The 18,132-nt window shown below is 35.5% G+C and overlaps 2 protein-coding genes across 2 annotated transcripts; one reads left to right on the forward strand and one right to left on the reverse strand.

Moving 5' to 3' along the window:
• Positions 1–2,182: 2,182 nt before the first annotated feature.
• LOC132303189 (NAC domain-containing protein 2-like) lies at positions 2,183–3,934 on the forward strand. The gene is made up of 3 exons (XM_059800350.1): positions 2,183–2,548; positions 2,736–3,010; positions 3,203–3,934. The coding sequence occupies exons 1-3, from the start codon at positions 2,383–2,385 to the stop codon at positions 3,680–3,682; spliced, it is 921 nt and encodes a 306-aa protein (XP_059656333.1). The 5' UTR covers positions 2,183–2,382; the 3' UTR covers positions 3,683–3,934.
• A 1,229-nt stretch (positions 3,935–5,163) lies between these two features.
• On the reverse strand, positions 5,164–9,311 carry LOC132303190 (aspartic proteinase Asp1). The gene is made up of 8 exons (XM_059800351.1): positions 8,928–9,311; positions 8,304–8,421; positions 7,731–7,951; positions 6,536–6,760; positions 6,298–6,433; positions 5,794–5,994; positions 5,619–5,688; positions 5,164–5,507 (listed from the first exon to the last, which is right to left on the reverse strand). Exons 1-8 carry the CDS (start codon positions 9,125–9,127, stop codon positions 5,392–5,394), a joined length of 1,287 nt encoding a protein of 428 aa, XP_059656334.1. The 5' UTR covers positions 9,128–9,311; the 3' UTR covers positions 5,164–5,391.
• Between the last annotated feature and the right edge of the window lie 8,821 nt (positions 9,312–18,132).

Raw genomic sequence — 18,132 nt, forward strand, 5'->3', positions numbered from 1 at the left:
GGACAAAAGTGGTAGGTGAGGATAAGATAAAAGATGTTCGATCAATCGAAGGAATGTTGGATCGATTGAAAAGGGAAATTTTCTGAAGATAAGGATAAAAGGCTCGATCCATCTTGGCATGGTTGGAACAATCACTGTGTGATCGATCGGAGCTTGTTCTGATCGATCGAAGAAGGCTTCCTTTCACCAATTTGCTTTTACTTTGCTCCTTTCTTCCACTGGGCTTGAGATTGCATCTTTTATACTCTAATTCAGCTGAATTAACTTGTTTTGGGGATAAGTGCCTGAAAAGGGAAATAACACGAAATTAGACTAAAACGGGAAAATAAGATAGACTAAGGTCCTACAACGTTCAAGCTTAAGGAATTTACATGCGCACTTTTCAGCGCTTATCAGTACCAAATGCTTTCCTCTGATGAAGCCACGTGTCACTTCATGATTGCATCCTTATTTGCATATCACTGTTCCATTGGAAATGTTCACCCTTCCAATGGAAAACATTCACTTTTTCATTAGAATCAGTTACGACAACCTTCCACTATAAGGTGGCCGATAATTATGATGTAATAGAGAGTACACATTTATATACGAGTGATATAAGGTAATGTTCTTCTACTGATCAGCGACATATAGAGCTTTCCATCTTAGTTGATCAAAGCAACAAATTTTTTGATTTCCTTACAACTTTGTAATTGCGAGGAAGACGATTTAATCACTACGAAGGGGGCAAAGTGTTCATAGAACAATCGTGTTATTCCAACAACCCTCCTATAAGGATTTAGTAGTAAGCTTGGAGTTTGTTGCACCAACTGGACGTGGAATCGTAAAAGTAAGCCCGAGGCATCTAGGAACTAGTTATTGACCGAGTATAGCGGGTGTGAGCATGGGAAAGAGTTTATGTAACAGTACTGTTTCAAGATAATGGATTAGTTTAGCCAGAGACGACTAAGTCTTCGTGGTTTTTTCTTTGAATTTTTATGTAAAAAATTCCCTGGTATTATCCTTACTTTATTGCACTTTATTTATTGTGTTTGTGTATTTGATTGTTTTAATCGGGCTAAAAATTATAATAATTTAAGAATTAAATAAAAGAGAAAGTTAAACCTATTCACCCTCTTTGATTTTGTTTTGAAGTTGAAGCTTTCATAACCACACACACACACATAGTACCAAGGTAGGCCCAGCTTCCCAAAGGGAGAACCTGGGTTCGAGTCTCAATGGAGTCCCGTGTGTGAGTTTACTTTACCTTACCCAAAAAAAAAAAAACTTAGACAATAAGCCTTAAAAAAAGTTATGTTTCAATAAAACTATTAACCCAATTTTGAAAACATTTTTTCATACAAGTTTTCAGTTTTTCATGAATCTATCATTTTTTGTTTAACTATTGAAACACAATTAATTTTTTCTTAACAATTGAAATTTGTTTGTCTATTAATAAATTTCAATTGTAATTAAATGATTAGTTTATTTTGTAGAAATCTAACCTAAAATTATTTGAGATTATTTAGCACCCTTAATTTTATTTAGTTTGATAAATAGTTATTAGCCTCGGGAAAGAAAAGGTGAAAACTCGCCAACAACTTTTTAGGAGAAGGGTCAGGAGAAGGGTCTGAACTATTCAAAGTCGGCGTCAGTGCGAGTTATGACGCCTCTTCCGATTCAGGAAAGGGCATTTCTCCTTTCGATAACAGATAAGCATGAATGATGACGTCACCTGCATGGTGGACTCAAAAGACGCTGACGTGTAATTCAAACCCAGGTTGAAAAAAAAAGTTGCAATCGACTGTGGCAAGTTATATTTCACAATCCTACTCTCACCATTTAAACCACCCCACAGATTTCGTATTCAGCGAAACCAAGTAGCCTGAACAACGAAAACGACATCGTTTCACTGCAAGCACAGAATAAATGCGTAGCAGGAGAGTTTAACCTGTGGACCATGACTTTAAAAGCCCATCCCGTTTGGTCAAAGAGGCAACCTTGGGACACATCCAAATTAACTGACGCACGCAGTGACAGAATCACCTTCCCTACGTAGAGACAATTACACGTGTCCCATATTTACTGGACCGTCGGCTTATGCCCTTAGGTGGCTGCGGTCAGCAAAAACCTTGTCATCCAAGGAACTAAGGAAGGTTCTTCCTCACTCTCGCACAATTAACCCTCTGTGTCCAGATACAACCCGTGTGATATCACACGTGTTTATTTAGATATATATCACTCCCACAAATATATACCACTATATATATGTAGAGAGAGAGTCAATACTTCATATCGAAGTTTCAAGCGCCGTCCTTAAGCAATCAAATCCATAGCAAAGAGGAGAAGAGTTGGTACCCAAAAACACAGGGGAAGATTTGTAGAGAGAGAAAGTAATTGTGAATGACGGTTAATCAAGAATTATCGTTGCCCCCGGGTTTCAGATTTCATCCGACGGACGAGGAGCTCGTGATGCATTACTTGTGCCGGAAATGCGCAGCGCAGACAATTTCTGTTCCGATTATCGCAGAGATTGATCTATATAAGTTCGATCCATGGCAACTTCCAGGTAATCTTCACTGAATTTTTCTTAAAATTATTCAATTTTCAGAAATGGGTCGATCTTTATTCAATTTTTGGGAAATGGGTCAATTGAATTTCATTATTCAGGTTATGGAAATGGGTCAATTGAATTTGAGTGGGTAATTTGATTTTTGGTTATATAGATATTAATTTGATTTGGTTTAATTGTACAGGTATGGCTCTGTATGGTGAAAAGGAATGGTATTTTTTCTCTCCGAGAGACCGGAAGTACCCGAACGGTTCACGGCCGAACCGGGCGGCAGGAACCGGGTACTGGAAGGCAACCGGAGCCGATAAGCCGATTGGGCGGCCTAAGGCGGTCGGAATAAAGAAGGCCTTGGTGTTTTACGCCGGAAAAGCCCCAAAAGGCCTCAAAACCAACTGGATAATGCACGAATACCGCCTAGCCAACGTGGATAGGTCGGCTGGCAAGAGAACCAATTTAAGGGTAATTATTTCTTTTCCTTTTTTGATAAATTGAAATTAAATGATTTGGTGAAAAAAAATTAAAATAAAAAATAAAATGATTTAGGATGGTAAATTAATATTTTCACCACTTGAATGACCATTTTATCCTTATTATTATATATATTTATATGTATGTGTGAAAATATCTAACAATTTTTTAACGACATTGCAGCTTGATGATTGGGTGCTATGTCGCATTTACAACAAGAAAGGGTCCTTGGAGAAGCCCAACACATTTGATCGGAAAATAACAAATTTTCCAGAAATAGAAGAACGGAAGCCAGAAATTATGACCACCACTTATAATGGAATGACAACATCGTTGTTGCTGCCACCACCGCCACAATCACAACCACAACCACAACCACAACCACCGCCTATCCAATTGAACAATGACATGCTACATTTTGAGACATCAGACTCAATGCCGAGGTTGCACACGGATTCGAGCGGTTCGGAACACGTGCTGTCACCGGAATTCACGTGGGAGAAGGAGGTCCAAAGCGACCCCAAATGGGATGATGACTTTAACAAGGCCCTTGATTTCCAATTTGGTTACATGAATTCTTTTCCAGATGAGGACATTTTTGCCTCTCAAGTACAGTTCTCACCAATGCAGGACATGTTCATGTATACTCAGAACCCCTTTTAGCCGTTGGATCAAATCAAATTTGTGGGTGGTGCTCAAAACAATTGTTAGTACATTCGTAGCATGGTGGTGGTGGCCCAGAAAATCTTTGACCTTGTGGACGTGCGGGTGGCATTTTAGTCTTTAGGTTAATGGGGATGTTTGTCCATGTTAATATATTTGTACTAGAAGTAGGGCATTCTTGTATTTAATGGTTTGTTGTAGCAAATCTAATTATTTTTTAAATATATGTTATACTAAATTATTTCGTTACAACATCAATCAAAAAGTCAAAGTCAACATTTGATAAATTGTCGTTCAAGTGTTCACATCCTCGTTTTGATGAAAAATGTGTATATATTATCAGAAAAAGCGACTGTGAATTGGACTTTGAGATATATGGGCTGCTAATAAAAGTAGTTTGATGTGGTGGACAAATACAAGGGGCATGTTGGGCTTTTGCAACCAAAATCTGGCCCACTCTAACTCAGACCCTTTTTATTTATTATTATTTTTTTTATGAGATCCATTATGTGTCATTCTATTTTGGTTTAAGCAAAAAAACCTTGTTATATATAAAATGTGCAAGAAACACCCTAATAGAAAAAAAATGCTTAGAACTCCGTGTATAAACATTTGGAGCAAATTCCCCCCTATGATCAATTTTGATGAAAAATTTCCTTAGAAATCCAAAATACCCTTTTTTAAATAACCATAATACCCCCTCACACACTTCTATATATTTTACACAGTTGTACCATGTTTGGCCTCTATTTCTCTCTTTGTCGCTGTAAATAACCAGTTTTCTCTCTCGCCAACATGTCTCTCACATCCTATATATTTCTCTCTACAAATCAATCTCAAACTAATTTTTTTACAACCTTTTAGTTTTTGTTCTAACCATACGCTAGAATGAGAATTGTCATCATTCCATTCCCTCATCATTTACTATATGCAATTAAATAGCGAAAAAAGGGCAAAAAAAAATTAAATAGTGAAATGATTCTATCATTGTAAGGTTTTTATTTTAATTTCATTCTTGTGTATCACAGTAGTGTAATAATAGCATTCCAATGATTGACCATTACTTTGAAATAGAGATTCATTAATTACAAATAAGTTTGATCTATGAAAATTATAAGCTAGCTAAGTAGAAGGCACTCACAAGAGTACCGCTACATTTGTGCCATTGGTGTGTTTTTTTTTTTTTTTTTTTTTGGCTATTTCAATTGCCATCCTTCGTTCAATAAAGATTCTTAATTAGTGATGGATAAAAATATTCTCTGAAAGTATTCAAATTAACATCAGACATATCATTCGACGCTTTTATTATTTTCCATTACGTGCGCCTTTAGGAAGAAAATTTGTTTCCTTCATAAATTTTGCATCATTGATGTTATACAAACATCACACATCAATTGATCTCAAGGTCAAGGGAGTGATTATCCGGTTCTTGCACATAATTTCATTTCATATATTCTTCAAGTTCTTAGAGTGAAATAACATAGAGCAAAAGATGAAGGGCAACATTTATTGATTCTTGTATAACATCTGCATTCTACATTGTTTCTTTGACAGTCATTCAGGGTATACCCCTATACAGAATGTAAACGATTTATTAATCTAAAAAATAAAATAAAATATAGTACATACATTATATATACAACGAAATGCATTTTCTGCAATGACATACATGATTGATACATAAGAATGAAATAATAATTTAATCAAAATCACATAATGTCGGTGTCGGTGTCGGACTTCGGAATCCGATTGCAGTTGGCTGTGGCCCATCCTATCACCTGCTTCTCATTGTCATAAATCACCAATTTGTCTTGCATTGATATATCTGTAGAAACAGCAACAGAAGAGAGAAAAGATCATGAAGGAGACACTTAGGCTATAGGAGCCATAAAAAGTTTAATTTCCGGTTATCATTGGTTTATGTAAAATCTCTTACCTCCTATTGTGTTGAAAATCATCCCTAATTCAGTACCATTTAGAATTCCCAAGCAAACATTTCCCTTTCGCTGAAAGGAGAGAATTTGTTAGTTTACAACTTATATAGTATAGTCATTAAAAAGGATTGAACCAGTACAAACGATAATACAAGTTTATGCTAGGTGATTGCTTACTGAGATTATGAGATAAGCTTCAGGAGGAATTTCGAAAACAGATTTAGATTTCCAACCATTGGCAAAGCTCACTGCTAAAGGCTTGAAGTATTTCCTCACTTCGTGTAGATTTTTGAAAGGCTTTTTGCCTTTCCAGCAGAGTTGTAGCGTCTTGTCATCCCGTGCTACCATTAAGGGTTTTCCTTCTAACTCTTTGCTCACCTAAAAGCATATGTCAGATTATTAGAGAGGTATTAGTAGTTGAGTATTTGAGAAATATTTGATGCTGCCAACCATTGCTAACTAGAGAATTGATCGGAGAAGTTCCTTGAAAAAGTTCAAGAAACAATGGCTGCAACAAGTGTGCCAAGAGTTAAGAAAGGCAATAGTCTTAGTGAATACCAAGACTGTATCCAAAACCGGATCAGAAGTCATGCAAATAGTTGTGCAGTGGAAATGCTAGGTATGTGTGTGATCAAGACTATAGGAAGTCGTCAACTTCTGTCAAAAATATTTCATACTAACCAAAGAAATTAGAGCTTGATAAGCCTGAGAATTGAGGTAAGTATAAGAACTTCCGCTATCAAAAACCACGTTAAGATTCTTAGCTCCAGTAGCTTCTCCACCAAAGATCAGTTCCCCAACCCCGGGCGAGTAGTGCCTGCTGACATAAATCATCATTTGAGGGATTGCTCTATGAAATGGAAATTTTAGATTCTATTGTAATTGACTAACAAAATAAAGAAAAGAGTATTGATATTACGGGTGATCACGTGACATTGATGTCCAAACTATGCGTGAGGAATCATAAATGCTGTCTCCAAAGAAGAGAAATCCCCCTCCTCGCCCACTTAAACAGTGGCCAACCACATTTCGTGTCAGGCCCTGACTATGAAGCTGCGATACAATGGTGGACTTTCCCTTGCCAAGGCCGAGTACCCCATCTAAGGGATGACAAGATGCAACATATTCTTGATCATATCCACAACTGAAGACAACAGAAATAAAACCAAACTGTAATAAAGGGATTTCTTCGGACTTCAAATAACTTCAATAAACATAAATTCTTATTGTTTTATTTCTCAATTACTTATAAATAAAGAGAAAATTAAAAGCTCTAGAAGCAATTCTTTCAAACTTTAAATAAGCCTCTTTTATCACGATCATAACCCAATATCAAGTGTATCCTAGCAGTTAACCACTGCAGAAAAAACCAATGCAATTGATGCATATGTATGAAGCATTAGTTAACACCTAGTACTTCAGTATAATATAACCATTTATTTGAGGTATATAATTTATTTAATTTAATCTGTTTCACTGTCATCATCTGGTAAACTCAGTAGTTCCAAACACTTCAAAAAAAGAAAAGGAACCAAAAAAAAAAAAAAAAAGGCTGGTACACTAGGAATCATCCTTAAAACATTCTTGGCAAGCAAAATTGAAGAGAAACCATCAGTTATTTTTTTTTTGCAAGGGATTGGAATCCCTGTTCTGTACATGTTTTTATACCGCATTCAAGTTTGGATGGCTTCAAGCTTTGCCACTATTGAGTTAATTTGAAGATAATGCCGGTAGCTATTGTGTTCTTTCAGGTGAGTTGAAAATTGCTATGGAATCTGGCCCTCATCCATTTATTTTATTTTTCTTTATTTTTCTATGTATTTAATTACCTTTTGTAGGAATGACAGCATATCTAATAGATTCACAGAGGCATGTATACAGTAATCATCTTATGAGTAGTGACAACTAGAAGCAAAACTTGCTACACATCAAACTCTGATATGATTTCAAAAGTATCAATATATTTAGAATAAGAGCATAGTGTACCAGCCTAATTTGAAGGCATTGTTTCTTGGGACTGGTTCTATGAACACCATGATTTCAAAAGAACGGAATGCAAAACGGTCAACTTGAAAACATTCAGTTAATGAAATTAAGCAAGTAAGTTTACCAACCCGAAAGCCAAACGAGGACTAAGACGTGCTCCATTAGTGAGATTGACAAGTAAGACATCCTTGACAAGGACACCAAGGGATGAACCACCATCGGCATACTCAACCCTGTAGTCACATTGCTCTTGGTCATCGCAAGTGTAGTCACCGGAGTGTAAAGCGGCACATAAGGGGTCTCTACAGGCCACTAGGTTATTGTTGGGTCGATAAAGCGGGTGAGGCCCCTAGAAAGCAAAAGATAAATGTCATGATTAACTTTAAACAATCTCAATGTTTTTCACACAGACAAATTAACTTAAGACACACAAATGTGCTTGTATTGTTGAAGAGAAATTTGCTGTTTTATTATATATATATTCCCTAAAAAAAGGGTCATGAATGACATACACTTTGATTTTTTATTTTTTATTTTTTTTCTAAAATAAGTTCTATAATATGTTACCAACATTCCTGTGGTAGAGCGGTACAAGACTCCTACTTTCTAAAGGGAGGTTAGGGGTTCGAACCTCAGTGGAGCCAGTGTGTGTGAGTTTCCCAACTAGGAAAAAAAAAAAATATGTCACAATAATTTTATACCTTAGTGCAACGAACACAGGGAGCGTCGCATTGAAGCCATGTTAGGTCACTGCCTGTGTCCATATCAAGAAAGTAGGGCTTTGGTGGCTGTCCAATGTTGACTTGAACATAATAAAATCTGTAGAAGATAATTACTCAATAAAATGTAAGTTAATTATTGTACAAATACCATATGTTATGAAATTGGAACCTTGAAATTGGAATTGGTGAAATTAAAGAAAATTTTAGTTCAAAATTACATAAAATTGAACTAAAATTTTCTCTAATTCCACCAATTCTAATTCTAAGGCTCCAATTCCATGCAACCGAACATAGCCAAGAGAATGCAGAGATTAAAAATCCCCCCACAAGTCATATACAGATTTAACATTCCAAATTCCCAAATTCTTCATCATACACAAACATATTCCTAATCAATTAATCAATATGACCAAATTCCCTATTATTAATTCACGAATTTGAGGCTCAAACACACAGAAACTGGAATTTTAATAACATATTCAAGAATTACAGAAACCCAACCAGGAAGGCACATAATCAACTCTTCCTCACCAATAATTACACACACACGCACATACAAGCATATATATGTAGAATTTGTAGATAAGCAGATAGATGACATACCCAATCGGATAGACATTGCCATAAATTGGGTATACAACAGAGGAGGAGGCAACAGGATTGACCGTCGATGATGTGGATCCTGAGAATATTGATTTCCACCATCTTTGCTTCTGATTGTCGGAAGCTGAGGATCGCATACAGAGACCCAAAAACAGCCATACCACCAATACCCTCAACACCACCTTCTTCTTTCCCTCCATCTCTGTGTTTGTGTGTGTTTTGTTCAAGTGTAAATTCAAGTAGTTCGGTTAAAAAGTGAAAATACCCAGAAAGAGTTGGATGTTTATTAGGTTGTCCGCTTATCTAACAGTACACGAAGAAGCAGACAGGTCATGTAATATTGAAATGGTTGTGAGTTGTCAAACTCGTTGATTTATATAACGTTAAATATTTATGGTTTTTGTCATGTTGCGGTGGTGTTAGGGTGTTTTTGGATTCTAATCTTTAGGGACTTTACTTGTGAAATAGGGATTAGAAGAGGTATCGCTTTCGTTTATTTCATTTCTAGTTACCTTTCTTATGCATTGGGTTGTAAAGTACATTTTCTGTAACTTCAAATATATGATTTCTTGTTAATATGTGTTATCCTTTGTTTATTCCATTTCTTAGAATAGGAGGATTGTGCTGCTACATATCGGACAATTCTGGGAGTTGGGAGTCAACAGGGTATCTTTACATATTCTTCTTCTTTCCTTTAAAAAAAAAAGAAAAAAAGAAAGAAAGAAAGAAAAAGGGGTTGAATATTTGTAATGCGATACTGCCTAAGGATAAAGGACATAATAAATTAATAATTGATTGGCGTCTTTTTGGAACTTTCATGGAAATTTCATTTCTTGTTTCTAACTAAGGCCTTGATGGGTAAGGTTTCAGTTTTTTGAAAAGAATAAATTTCACAAAACCCCAACTATTATCATTTTTTGATCATATACTCTCAACCTATTTTAGAAAACTCCCAACACTATGAAATTTGATTACATTACTCATATTTTGTGATTGAATGATGAAATTAACCTTATGATATACCAGTTGATTTAAAATCATTAGTGACATCTATCTCTGTCTTACGTTTCATTCGCGAGGGCACTAACAAACTTCACTATTGTTCACCACGCCATGTTAGCTTTCTCTAACTTTCCACTATTGCTGTTTTTTAGCGGTACATCATTGATAGTACTAATTCAAGAAAATACTGACTTTCGAGATTAAGGTTGTGGAGATTTTCTTCCTAGGTCATGAAAGCTCATTCTGTTAAAAATAGAGATATGAGGTAAACTGCTAACATGAGAACTTGAGACATTTGATTTTTGGCTCGACAACCTGTTGAATACAGATGTTCGAGCAAATGGAGTTCCTGTACGGTCGAAGACCAATTTTTGATACATATTATGTTGGTCTTGTTCATCCTTAACCTCTTCAAACCCAATGTATAAAGTGTTTGGCTTCTTATCATTTTTTGTGATTTTAATTCGAAGTGGCTCAAATGCTGCGAAATTGAGACCGGACTTGGGTGGAATGATCCTATGCCCTTATTCCTTCAACTTCTTCTGTGTCTCATTGAGGCTATGTGTGATACCCCTCAATTCTAGAGCCACGATTGATCAAATCTAAGCACAGATCTGAGGGATATCAAATAATTAAAGTATTTAATCGAATACAAAATACAAAATGAATTAAGAATAAATAAATAAGTGAAAAGAATCTAAGTAATAAATCCTTAAATAAAAATTATTAATCCTCCAAATGAAATATCCAAAATCTCTGATAACATTACAACTCGAGAATCCATCTAGCGGACTCCTAATAAAATTCCAACAGAAATAACTAAAAAGAAATAATCCGAAACTAAAACATAAAGAGAATCCTACTTAGAATCGGAAGAATAATGTGGATTGTTTCTGCTCAGCACGAACAAGTTCTATGTCGGAAACTAACGAACACCTGAAAAATAATAGTGGGTCAGGCCTACGAACAAGTTTTTTCTATGACAACCCAAACAGAGACCAGAGAAACTACGTATCTATGGCTAACCCATGCAATACGACATAGTCCGTAAATACATATACACACTAAAGGAACCTCACTAGACTATAGGGTTGCCTCAACCTGAATAGTAGGCAACATGCAAAACGCACATATAATGGGTATGAGTACCTAGACCTACTAGGGCACACAACTATACCATATCTAACTACACATCCCTGGCAATATACGTACCCTAACCACTGATCTTGAGACTCAAACTCATATCATGGCACATACACACACACACACACATATAAATAACATATATCCTATCCAATATAAAATAAACCACGATGTATCATCCAACTTGTTCAGTTGACCTGACACGAATATAAGTAGGACTTAACATTTTAGTTAATCCGTTCACTCATATAAAAATAGGTAGGACTTAACTGATAAGTTAATTCGTCCCTAGAATGCCATCATTCCATACTGGTGCATTACATCCACACAATTCAATAGTTGCTGTAACAATTAAAGAAGTACATTAAATAATCCAGAAATAAACATAATAACAGAATATCATACTATCAAAAATAGGAATGATTTATACTTTATTTAAGCTTCCTACATCATATATTCTACACAAACTGAATCTTAAATATGCTGATATTTTACTATATAATCAAGTAAACATTCTCTAAATACAATTCATGCCAATCATTTAATTTTAATTGTTAGAACAAATTAAAAAGATTAAATCCATTCATTCTTTAAAGAATTCAAATAGCATACATTGTTATAATTAAGTCTATTTAGAATTTATTTAAACTCATACCTAGTCCCTCTTTAATGTTCAGGATCCTTCAAAATCAATTAATATCAATTTAATATTGTTTACAAAAATCTCCCAGGTAAGGCTCGAGCTTTTATCTTAATTGCTCAAGCTTCCTATCCATTGCTCGAGCTTTACACCAATAGCTGGAGCTTTGCATCCAAGGCTCGAGCTTTTCACCTATGGCTCGAGCTTTGCTTCTAAGGCTTGAGCACTGTAATAATGGATCGAGTACTGTTACGCGATTCAACCTAGAAATCCTACTGTAAATCGTTCTTCATTATTTAAGGATTCTAAGGCATATTTCTAAGTTCCATTAATACACAGATATGAAATTACATCATTTAAAATATGTAAAAATTCATAAAGAAACCAGATCAAATCCAGGAATTTATCAATTCATACAACAAGAACGACTATGAACAAAACTCATAAAACGTATGTTTTAGATCAATTAAATTATAAATTCTAGTTTTAATTGTTCTTTAAACAATCCTAAAATTATACTAGAGATATATAATTCACAGATCAAAGGAGAAGTGTAGAACAAGAACTTGCCTTTAGGGATTTAAAAAAAAAACCCTAGCCTCCTTCTTCCTCTTTCTCTTCCTTCTTATTCCTTTTTTCTCTTTCTTTCTCTCTAAAATATATTACATGATATATTTCTAGTCCCCTTTTTCAACCATATAGTTATATATTTATAGGCTAAATAATAACCCTACTCCTTTTCCCAATCCAAGTCAACTTAATAAAGAAACTATTAAAATTAAAATATTAAAAAGGTAACTAAAATATGTTACGTATAATCTATGTATATTTTCATTATATAAATATATAAATATACATACATCAGATTATTTATTAATACTAATGTTACCATAACATTAATTAATAAATTACTTTCCTATTATATATATATATATATATATATATATTTATTTATTTATTTATTTATATATATATACACAACTATCCATGGGCAATTATCCGTACCCATCAAACCCCTTATCCAAGTAGTCCATGGAACCTAATTGGTTGGTCCATTACTACTAACCATAAAAATAAAAAAAAAATAAAAAATAAAAAATAAAAAAAAAACATTTAATTACTTAATCTTCAATTAATTCCAAATAAACAACACATTAATTAAACCTACTAATTCAAATGACATTCAAGCACATAATCAGTTAAGTCAAATAACACATAATCAAATAAAGAAATAAAATATTAATTAAACAATTCAATTAAACACGTAATCAAATAACCACACAATCAAATAAATAAATAAAATGCAACTAAAATATTTAAAATAATACTGAAACTATCTTTTTAAAATTAAGGGTATTACACCATGCACCTTCTCACCAGTGACCTCAGAATTAAATTTCCAAGGCTTGTAGGATTTGTAAAATCATACCCCGATCAAGAGTTTGTATGTTTTAGGATCGAATCCTTCATTAGTTTTTTTTATTTCTTTTTTTGTTTTGGAAGTGATCCATGTTTGATTAGAGATTAAGAAGGTTGCACGAATCCTTTCAATGGAGGCTTGGAAGACGAAGACTTTTGAATCTTAGTGAGAGGAAGGGTTAACTCTCCTTGTAGTTTTTGCATATCTTTTTTTTTTTTTTTTCATTGGTTTGTGACATCTTCAATTTAAATTCCTCGATTTCAAGTATCTTGATGATAGGTGACTGCCCTTCTTGTCATTGAGATTTTGGAACATACTTTAAAATAGGTTTCGTCCGATGTGCTTTTATCGAGACCTCTTGCGTTTTAGCTACCTGAAACATCTAATGGGTCACCCAATGCTTCTTTTGTTTTTGTAGATTGAACCTCTTGTGTAGACGGATGGCTTGGGATGGGCACTTCCGAAGGTGTATAGAGATCGATATAGAACTTGGCATCTGCAAAATAAGATTCTGTTTGTGTAAATGGTTTATGGTTCGCCACAACAGTTTGTATGCCATTCTTGTAGAATTTAAAGCACTGATGAAGAGTTAATGGAATGGCGTTATTACCATGTATCCAAGGTCTTCCCAACAATAAGTTGTAGGATGTCTTTGCATCAATAACATGGAATAAGGTTTCAGCTTGGAGCCCGCTAATAGTTAGTTTCGCTCGAATCATGCCAATAGCTCTCTGTCCTCCTTGGTTAAAACCTTGAATAATAAGATGGCTACGAGCTAACTCGTCGACTATGATGCCGAGATTTTTCATCATAAATTTTGGCATAAGATTCATTGCTGATCCACCATCAACAAGAATTCGAGTAACTTTTTGTTCTCTTATGTAACCGGAAATGAAGAGAGGACAATTATGCCTCTTTGAACCCAACTAAAGATCCTCGTCAGTGAAAACAATTGGTACACAACATGAATCAAGCATACCTCCTACTACATCCTCATCATCGGACTTTTCAATAATGGTTGCATCCTTTGTATAGTTCTCACCAGGTTGGGCTTCATCTTGATCCTCGCTATTCTCCTCATCAGGGCTCATTTTCCCAGTTAAAACCATGTAAGTTATCACGACTTCGTCATCTAGATATCCTTTGGGAAAGAACTCTTGTAAAGTAATGGGCTTCTGGGTCTTTTTGCTCATAGAGGCGTGTTTTGTTGATTGTGTCTTCTTGACTCATTTTCTATTATGGTCAGACTGCCTATGGCGAAATTGAGGTTTCTTCTTCCTTTGCCCCATGTCAGAATAACTAGTCTGAAAAATGTCAGCTCGTTGCTTCTGTGGTTTCTTTCTTGTCACCAGAGTTCTTCATTCTTCATCATCTTGAGGAAAGACTCTTCCAAATGTTGAAACATCAAGTACACTTCCTTGGCCAAGATAGATAGGGATTGGTTCGAATGAGCCAAACTGGATGGTTCTGCAATATACCTTAGAATTTGAAGGTTGAGAACTCATACTCCCTATGACCGAAGTTGTCAAGGTAGTAGTAATATGATTTGAAGTTACAACTTTGTCTATATATAACAAGATTTTTCCTTGTTTTGCCAGATTCATCACCACCTCCTTGAAGATAAAACACTTATCAGTTGGATGACTGACAATACGATGATATTTGTAGTATTTTGGGTCGTTAATATGTCCCATCTCTTGAGGGTGTTTGCATTTCGGGATTTCTATAAATTTACTTTCGAGTAAGCATTCCAATATGCCAGGGACATCAAAATTGGGGAATGGGTATTCCTTCATCTCTAATTTCTTTAGCGTAGGACGCTGTCTTTCTTTCTCTTGGAACTGGCGAGGCTTTTTATTAACCTTCTTGTTATCTTTAACAGAGATATTGATTGGGGTAGTTGAGATAGCCATGGACTCTTTAGCAATGTTCTTTGAGGCTTGTCGTCCTTCTTCAAGTCCTTTTTGTCCTTGTGTGGTTCTATGGCCACCAAATCTTTGTTGTCATGGGATTTTATACCAATCTCCATGTCATGGGCATGTGTAGCCAATTCTTCAAATGTGCGAGGTTTTATGCCTTGGAGAATGTAAAGAAGGCCCTAATGCATTCCCTCAATACACATCTCCACAGCAAAGATTTCTGACAATCGGTCCTTGCAGTCAAGAATAAGTGCTCGCCACCGATTAATGTAGTCGATTACAGGCTTATCCTTCCATTGTTTCGTATTAGTCAATTCTATCATACTAACAGTACGACGAGTGTTATAGAGCCTATTCAAGAATTCTCGTTCCATTTGGTCCCAACTATCAATTGATTCTGACTTTAGGTCGGTGTACCACTCGAACGCGTTTCCTTTAAGGGAGTGGATAAACTGTTTAACTAGTAAGTCCCTATCAGTTCTGGCGTTGTTGCAAGTTTTGACAAAATGGGCGATGTGTTGCTTGGGGTTGCCTTTTTCGTCAAATTGCTGAATCTTCGGAGGTTGGTATCCTACATGCATCCTCATACTGTCGATTTTCTTTGTATAGGGCTTTGAGTACATGAGAGTGCTCTATGAGACGCCTTTGTATTGGGCTCGAATTGTATTCATTATCATATCTTGTAATTGTTCGATAGATAATAAAGAGATTGAAGAAGCATGATTGGTTTGACTAGCCGCTTGTTTTGTCACGGGCGTCTGTCTAGGGTCTTCCATGCGAGTACCTTGCGCCGCAGAATTAGGATTCTCAGATAACACTACTACGGAAGATATAGGATTCCCAAACAGTGGTGGTGTGGAAGTTATAGGATTCCCAAATGGCACTGCTGTGGAAGATGTAGGATTCCCAGATGGCACTGTTGTGGAAGATGTAGGATTCCTAGACGGTAGTGGTGATTCACCGAAGGTCTGAACTTCTAGCTTGTTCATCAGTATAGCGATTTGCAAGTCATTTTCTTCAACAGTCTTTGTGAGGTTGTCAATTGCGCGTGTTATAATTGCTAGTTGTTCATCCACTGTGGCAGCTCCAGTCATTATAGTAGCGGCCACATCTGAGTATGATATGATTTGAGAGTCAACGTTCCTTGAAGTGATTGTTTGCTCCGAAGTCTAATGTGGTGACTCTAGGGGTGAACCGACACTAGAGTGAGCATCAGAGATGGAATGAGGTAAATCTGGTGGCGGAACCTCCTTTGGAACAATGTCAGGGTTCTTGACATGTTGAGTTTTCACGTTCATCGGCTTTGCAGGATTGGTTTTGTGACGACCCGAATTTCAAAGAACTTGGTGCGTCAGCGAGTAACTCGAAACTGATCCGATAATGAACCCCAAATGCGGAAGCAAGAAAAGGGAAGGGGTCGTTAGAGATGAATACCACCTCTAAGATGCCACAGTGACTTCCTGAGAAGTCTCGGAACTTAAAAGAAAATAACGCAGAAGCTAAAGTTTAAAATGGACAAAATGTGCGTATAGGGGTAAAATGGTCTTTTAAAATAAAAAGTGTATACTGCCATTGGATAGAAAACAAAAAATTAATAAGCTTTGACTCAAAAATTACTTAATTTGGAGTTAGAACGAAAAAGATATGAATTTCCGAAGTTTTTAAAAAATTTACCAAAAATGTGCGCAGTGAATAGTAGATTTGCTGCGACTGTATTTTTGTCAAAAAAAACGCGATTTTCAGGGCTAAAACGGGACTTTTTGGAAACATTTTATGAAGAAACCCCCCCTAAAAATGAGTTTTCTAATCAACCATGGTCCAAACCAAAAATAAAAAGTAATGTAAAATGACCAAAATGCCCCCGAGTGCATGGTATGTCAAGAAGATAAGGCATTTGGTTGTGAACAGTTATATTCTGAAAACGCTTGATTTTCAGGGCTAAAACGGGATTTTTTTGGAAAAAGTTGGTGAAGAAACCCTTCTTAAAAATGAGTCTTATAATCAAATATGGTCTGAACCAAAATTAAAATGCAATATGGAATGCCCAAAATTCCCCCAAGAAAAACTACGTCAAGGAATTTAAAACATGCTGAAATCTTACATACTTTCAATACATCAAAAGAGATTAGCCCTTGGCCTTATTACATACATGTTAAAGTATAATCAAAATAAGGTACTTAGGTTTTATATTACATGCTTAAAAGGAAGCAAACCATACCTCTAAACAAGTTATACAATTACAACATCAAAAGGTAGACAAATCATGCTAACACTTGCATGTCAAAGTTATACAAAAATAACCAAATGAGCCCAAGTCAAGCTAGGAAAGGTGAGCATCCGAAAAGAGTGTCTCTTTACCTAAAAAAGACTAATATCAACTAGGTTGAGTAACGAGTTACTCAGTAGGATGATGCACATGCTTATAACCTAAAGTTTTAACGGTTTTGTCAGTGTAATATAAACGGATACACGTGGATCATGCTCCCTAACATCTAAGTTCAATGTGGAGCTAAGGGATCATCCTAAAGCTACATTTGTAACAATTTAAACACAATCCATGGTAGGAAAAGATCTTAAATAATAATGGTGTTTCCAATGTCAACAAGTTATAATTCAAGTAATGTCAACTTGAAACGAAATGCAGAATCAAACAATACGAAAATATTGGAAGAACAACTACCACAAAACTAGAAGAATAACAAAGTCTACACCACTCTATGAATTATAATATAACTTACATATAGACTCCATTATGATGCAACTCACACATGCGACTCTATGATGCAATGAGATGCCTTACCAGAAATCAATCCGATTAAACAAATGGTGCATTTCCACACCCAACTGGCCAAGTAGTTCTTCAGGACTTTTGATGAGCATTGAAAAATGCGCATTTAAACCCCTTAAGCTTAGCTGTTTTAGGACCTTTATCTATCTTACTTTCCATTTTAGACTAATTTCGTGTTATTGACCTTTTTAGGTGCTTATCCCCAAAATAAGCTAATTCAGCCAAATAAGAGCTTAAAAGAAGCTAACTCAAGCTGGATGGAAGAAATGAGCAAAGTAGAAGCAAATCGAAGC

Source organism: Cornus florida, unplaced genomic scaffold, assembly GCF_030987335.1.
Source record: "Cornus florida cultivar Cherokee Brave unplaced genomic scaffold, ASM3098733v1 CherokeeBrave_3.0.0_Hap2_Chr04, whole genome shotgun sequence".
Classification (NCBI taxonomy): Eukaryota; Viridiplantae; Streptophyta; class Magnoliopsida; order Cornales; family Cornaceae; genus Cornus; species Cornus florida.

Excerpts from the sequence above, each read along its gene's own strand:
- LOC132303189 (XM_059800350.1), top strand. The coding sequence starts at position 2,383 with ATGACGGTTAATCAAGAATTATCGTTGCCCCCGGGTTTCAGATTTCAT. Across the intron at positions 2,549-2,735 it reads CGATCCATGGCAACTTCCAG|GTATGGCTCTGTATGGTGAA; the intron begins GTAATCTTCACT and ends TTAATTGTACAG. Across the intron at positions 3,011-3,202 it reads GCAAGAGAACCAATTTAAGG|CTTGATGATTGGGTGCTATG; the intron begins GTAATTATTTCT and ends ACGACATTGCAG.
- LOC132303190 (XM_059800351.1), bottom strand. The coding sequence starts at position 9,127 with ATGGAGGGAAAGAAGAAGGTGGTGTTGAGGGTATTGGTGGTATGGCTG. Across the intron at positions 7,952-8,303 it reads CCTGTGTTCGTTGCACTAAG|GGGCCTCACCCGCTTTATCG; the intron begins GTATAAAATTAT and ends TTTGCTTTCTAG. Across the intron at positions 5,689-5,793 it reads AAGCTTATCTCATAATCTCA|CGAAAGGGAAATGTTTGCTT; the intron begins GTAAGCAATCAC and ends CTCTCCTTTCAG.